Source organism: Cyprinodon variegatus, unplaced genomic scaffold (genome assembly GCF_000732505.1).
Source record: "Cyprinodon variegatus isolate N-32 unplaced genomic scaffold, C_variegatus-1.0 Scaffold138, whole genome shotgun sequence".
NCBI lineage: Eukaryota > Metazoa > Chordata > Actinopteri > Cyprinodontiformes > Cyprinodontidae > Cyprinodon > Cyprinodon variegatus.
Window position 1 is genome coordinate 1,107,975 of NW_015150591.1, and position 6,328 is coordinate 1,114,302.

Sequence of the window (6,328 nt, forward strand, 5' to 3'; positions counted from 1 at the left end):
GCGCAAAATTCCAGTTTGCGAGCGCAAATTACTGCACGCAAAATTGGATCTTGATAAATCCGGCCCTATGACTTCAGTTTTGTTTTGATTCAGCTGAGGAAACCATTGACACATCCATGCATTGATCTCTTCTATGCATTTACAGCACTTACATGAGATTATCGTCACCTTATGCCATTGTAATGTAAATAATGGTAAATTATGTTGGTGGTAGCATGTAGATATTGAATATTATGGGCCCTAACATAGAACCTTTTGGAACACCACTAGTGGAAGGCCCCGTCCTTCAGGTAGGATTTAAATCAGTCGAGTGCGGTACCAGAAAAGCTGACCCAGTTTTTGAGGCACTCTAATAAAATAGAAGCACTGATCCTTAAATACATAAATACTCCCTATTAGAGAAGGTTAAGGTAAACTTGTTCCATAGGTGGCTCTGTCTGGGAGAAAAACAGTTAAGCTGATGAGCTCTAAGTTGTATTAAAGGTTGACAGAGAGCAAATAAAGCTAGTTAAATGTATCATCTATAACATCTAAATGATGTTGTAGATGCCTCCCTTCAGGATTGGGTTAAAGCAAAACAAAGGGCCTGGACAGATATGGCTGCTATTAATAAGAAGACTGAACATACAGTTTAAAGTTTAACTAGCAAATAATGCAAAATTTGAGAATAGAAGTAGAAATATAAGGTATATATTCTAAAATCCTCATATCTTCAGTGGGTAAGAAAATCCTCCGTCTGTCTGTTTCATCTGCACTGTTTTGTAATGGTGTGATTTAGTCAAGTTAGGTAATCATTGTTAAATATATAGAGTTTAAGTGTCCTCTTTCATTTAGTGCAATTGTTTAGTAAATGACAGTTCAGAGTTTCGTCCCTCCCTCTGCAAGTGTAACCCCATCAAGATGCTTCACCTAAGGTGAGGAGTTTCCACGTCTCACAAACATGTACTTGAGAATAATTATTCCATCTTTATTTCTGCAAACTTCAGGGGACCTCCACCCAATGAAGACCTCATTATCCACTATAATTATAGTAATCCTGCTTACATGATTTGTGAGCATCAGTCTAAATTGGTTAGCCCAAAGCTGAAGCTGTTTTATAAGCTCAGGTGGTGAGATATTTGACGGGAACTGTGTCATGGTGGTGTCTTGTCTGCACTAGTTTGAATTGTGGTCTGCCACTGAGCGGTTGTAAAGCTGAGTCTGTCATTAGACAGGAAATTTAATGCAACAACTAGTTTTTGTTAATGGAAGTGAGAGAAAAAAAGGTTTTTGACTCATGATATTATTGTTGTATAGTTAATCCAGTCAGCCAAACAATTTCTTTCTGTTTTTGCTGCAGACCTCAAGCAAAGGGAGACACTCAGTTCGGATTTCAGGTCTTAGCACCATTGATTTCCGTGCTGGGTTTTCCAGAAAATCCACCATGGATTTTAAAATGACATCCAGTAGGCCAGTTCAAGGTGAGCATAGACAACCTTTCCAAGCTGTATCCCTACCAAAGAATCTTTATTTGTCCTCATGTTATTCATTGAAATACTTTGGGCTTCACCCATGATCTCCACTTTCTAGGTATTCCTACTCACATCCTTCTGAACACCACTGGACTTTCCCCTCCTGCTCGGCCTGACAGACTAGAGCTTCTTACCATTACTGGAGAGGTTATCAAAACTCTGCCAATCAGGTATTACCCAGAACAACGGCCGTACAACCTCTGGAATATCACAGAGTTCATTCCACCCAATGAGGCTTTCTTCCTGAGGGTTACAGGATTTGATAGCCAGGGTTTTGTGTTCCAGAGAGTATCCAGTGTCTCCTTCTCCAGCATTGTGCCTGGTCGGTGATGTACATTGTCACCCAAATTAAAAAACCAATTCCCATCACGAATTTGTTACATGTTATTATCTTTGTCTTTATGTTCACTTCCTTTTAGATGCACCTAAAGTGGTAATGCCAGCCATCACTAATGGTTATTACCTGCAGAGAGGATTTATCAGATGCCAGGTAGAGAGTTTGCTACCCTTTACTCTGCGCTTCAGCCGAGATGGAAAGCGACTTGGACTGGACCAACTCTTCAGGTGACATATATAGAGTCATATACAATAAATTACCATAAAGACTCCATTGGGAATTTTTTGTTAGATTTGAATGTACCTTTTGGAAAAAAAAACTTTAAAAACTATTTTTTGTTTCATTCGATAAAAAAATAAATAAATAAAATACTCCTATTGGTTTTAAGTTGAAGATCATCATAATTAATAGTTAAAGGCTTAAAAACATCAGTTTATATTAATGATGTATATAACATGTAAAACAGTAATATGACTAAATCATCCCATAGTTTTAACACCACAGATGATCATAATCAATTCAAAGAAAATGTTTTAGATAACTTTCACAAACTAAATCTGCTTAATTTAGTTTATCAATTTGATGTCTGTACCAATCTTTCTGAATCTTCTAATTCCAGTGAATCAGGTAGCGGGTCATGGGAAATAGAAAAGGTCACTTTGAAAGATGAGGGCCACTATGATTGCATTGCAATTAGCAGAGCTGGAACAGGACGAGCTCGCACCTTTCTAGATGTTTCAGGTAAGCAAGGATTCCAAAAACTTGTGTGTGTTTTAGCATCTCATTTGTCTATCATCATATCACCACATGTAAGTGTGAACTAAATAGTTATCCCCGCCAGAATTAATATCCACTAAGTAGGAGCTGATCGAGTTCACTCCGCTTCAACTCCACTACGCCGGAGAACTTAAAGCCCTGCAGTTCCAAACAGCAGATGATTTTATTGCTTTTTTGAGAACAAACTTCTCACTCCTGGAGTTATGATGTTGTGTGTTTCGTGTGACCCTGTTCATGCAAAACTGCAACCTGAGAGTAAAAGGGTTTGTATACTCCTGCAGCAGTATGTCACAGTGAGCTTGTCGCAGGTATGATGCAGATATTTTTGATTTAGGCCCAATTTTGAAGCGTGGTCTGCGATATTTTTTTCGGCGCCACAACGCAAGAGGGAAAATCACAAGCTAGCTACGATTGTGGGTGTGGTGGGTGGCGTGTTTCTCTTCATCTCTTCTCGTCATTCTACAACCCTCCGTGAATTGCTTGAATATGTGCTGTCCTCGTGGTGTGGAGAACAAGAGTCGTACAGATATGGGTACTTCCTCAGTTCTTCGCAGACTCGCTTTCCTAGCTGGTCTAACTTCACGAGTCGTTTTAGGCAATGGTGGTCATACAAACCAAAGAAAGCCGGTAAGATACCAAACAGGAAATATGCATAGTGTAGAGCACATGTAGATTTGACCAATTAGAGGCCTCCTGTCTGCGGGCACCTACAATTTTGGAGGCGGCATATCTGCGTTAACTGTGACACACACACAGACGACCTGGTTTCTGAGCATAAACCAGCCTTAATACTGCAGCTACAGAAACCATGGGGAGCCAAAAATGTGAAAAAAAACCAACAAAAAAACTATAACTTTTTTTTTTATTTGCTGCAGCAAAAAATGTTAATTATTTAATTTTAATTCGATTTTCTGCCCAGGCCTAACTGATGCTAAACCATAAAGGTCCGTAAAGGTCAATGTTTTTGAGGAGCTACCCTTTGCTTAAAGGAAAACTCAAAATCTTTTGGAATATGTCTTTACCACTATTTCTTTAATAAGTGTATCCTGCTGGAAGATGAAACTCCACCCCAGTTTTAGGCTATATTTATACAGCATATTTTTGCCTATGGAAAAAAAAAAAAAAAAAAAATGGATTGTTATTAGTGTTGCACCAATACCAGAATCGGGCAGGGCCCCCGTATTGGTATCGGGGAGTACCAAGAAATAGGACACCGATACCACTTTGGTATCATTTACTGGATTCATTTTGTTTTAGTCTTTTTCCTGCTTCACAAAGGTAGGCAGGAGCTCGACAAAGCCGCGATGGCGAATATTTTACATCCAAGTAGTATGCAGTTCTTCATATATACACACACACACATCAATTTCAAACAGATGGTATTGGTATGGTATCGGTATCAGCCAATACTGCACAGGCAGCTATCGGGTATCGGTATCACGGCCAAAAAATCAGCGCCAATTCGTTGTTGTGTGAGTTAAGCCCCTCCTCCCTAACTCCTCACTCTGAGAGGTAGATTCAGTCTCGTTCTCCATCTAACGGCCCTGAGATTGCAGAGTATACTCTGATCAGCGCTCATAGGTAATCTAGTCAGGAGGTATTTGTTTAGCTTTCTAACTGTCTTTACATCTAAGTGTCTCACCCTGGATCCAACTGCAGCATATCTGCTGAACAGCCTAAACATAAAAACGCTTCAAAACCTGCAATTTGTCAACAGCTGCTACCTCTTTATTATTCATATCAAATACTTGGATTGAAGCTAGACAGATTTTAGAAAAAATAAGTCCCAAGGGTGTTGTTTTATATTTTAATGCTAAGGCAACATATGAATACCTGATAATTTATGATTTATCCCAAAAAAAAAAAACAATTTTACCATCATTAAAACCTCTTATAAAGATGACTTGGAGGGTCTGACCCAGATCCTCTAGAATTTCATATATTTATTTGATTAATAATAATTAGCATAGTTAATTAACAAGTATCGAGGAATGTTCTATAGCCATGTTTCCATCCAATGTCATGCGAATTTTGAACAAAAGAAAATACAAATTCACATTACTTACCTTATAGAACCCCACAAATGAGAGAGACATTGTTATCGTCATATTTTTACCCCTGAATAAAACACCTGTCAGAGAGAATGTTCTTATAATGAGTATTTTTATATTCAATTTAAATAATTAGAAAATTGCTTTATTTTTTAGAGCCTCCACCTGCCATCACTGTTGAAAGAAATGTTACTGTCTCACCTGGCAGTCAAGCCGTTCTGACCTGCCACGTGGTTAGCACCGTTGTCTTCAACCTCACTTGGCTGCGAGGCGGCTATGACGCCCGCCTGGACCCACGAGTGAACATACTTGCCAACCTTTCACTCCAGGTGTCTGATGTGACCCCAGATAATTCAGGCTGGTATGAGTGCATTGCTGCAAATGAAGGAGGAACGACTGCAGATCGGATTTATCTCACAGTACAAGGTAATATTTGCTTGTTTGTTTCTGCAAAAGCTCATTAAATTTACAAAACACATTCTAATCTACACACCTTCCTATGTTTTGGGTTTCAAAATTGAAATCTTCAACTGCTCTCTACATTTGGGTAAATTCTGTTTTTTTAGTTATTTTTCTGAAGGCTGTAGTCATAATTAGATCAGCATCATTTATGTATGTTTCTGTCATGTAATGATGTCCATAAGGCTTCTGTGTGAACACAGCAGTGCAGAATTCCTTTTCTACCTAAAGTTCTTACTGAATCCCACTTCTCTGGGCTTATTGCTTTATTAGATAACACTTTCCAACGTATAGATAAGAAATGATTGTTCAGACAAGAGAAATGACACAGATATACATTCTGTAGGCCTACTGGGCTCAAGTCATCAGTGTTTTTTTTTTATTTTCTTTATTACAATTTGGTAGATTTCTTCTAAGGAAGTTTGAGGAAGATTGGCGTAAGTTGGAGTTGCAGATAGAGCTCCAAATCACTTGCCAGGATACTGAGCAGAAAAAGTTTTGGCAATGCTCAGGTACAGAATGATCTGCATTGCAGAATTCATTAAAGTATTTTACAATGGTTGGAGTAAATGATCGATCAATTTATCAAAAACCATTAATACCACATGGATCATTTAACAATTATAAAAGTTTTACAAGTACATGGATCATTTAAGAAGTAGAAAACAGACTGCAAAGTCAGTTCTATAATATGGTCCCGTGGGGAACGATGTTTTTCAACATTTCTATTACAACTTTGGAAATTTCTACTTGGGGAAAATGTGTCCCTTGAGGGTGCATGGCTGGACGATCTTTTATTTCCAGGTGGATCATCAAGAATGTTCGATGATGTTCCATCAATTACTCACTAAGTGCCAGGCCTCTTCAAAATTTACTCAGGAATGTTCATCATATAGATGTCAATAGCTGACACTACGAAACACTTAAAAAAGCATTATATAACTGTTAAGTTAGTAAATAAAGAGGTTTAGCCAACCGCAATCTATTTCCTAGCACAATCTGACAGTGTTATAAATCAGCATAATTTTTTAAATCAAATAAATATGTGACTAAAATTGAACCACTAGTAAATAAGTTAATAAGATTTTCCTCCACAGCTGCGCTTTACACATCTCTTCTATTTTTTAAACCTTAATAAACACAGTAAACACATACTAAACAGAAAATAAAATCTGAAAATATATTAACACTGC

The 6,328-nt window shown here is 37.9% G+C and overlaps 1 protein-coding gene across 1 annotated transcript in view; it reads left to right on the forward strand.

Moving 5' to 3' along the window:
• hmcn1 (hemicentin 1) overlaps positions 1-6,328 on the forward strand; it is a 175,905-nt gene that overhangs the window by 45,895 nt on the left and 123,682 nt on the right. Inside the window, exons 7-11 of the mRNA XM_015376644.1 lie at positions 1,340-1,460; positions 1,570-1,833; positions 1,931-2,075; positions 2,468-2,589; positions 4,833-5,102. Of these exons, the coding sequence (XP_015232130.1) occupies positions 1,340-1,460; positions 1,570-1,833; positions 1,931-2,075; positions 2,468-2,589; positions 4,833-5,102 (922 nt within the window). The remainder of the gene's footprint in view (positions 1-1,339; positions 1,461-1,569; positions 1,834-1,930; positions 2,076-2,467; positions 2,590-4,832; positions 5,103-6,328) is intronic.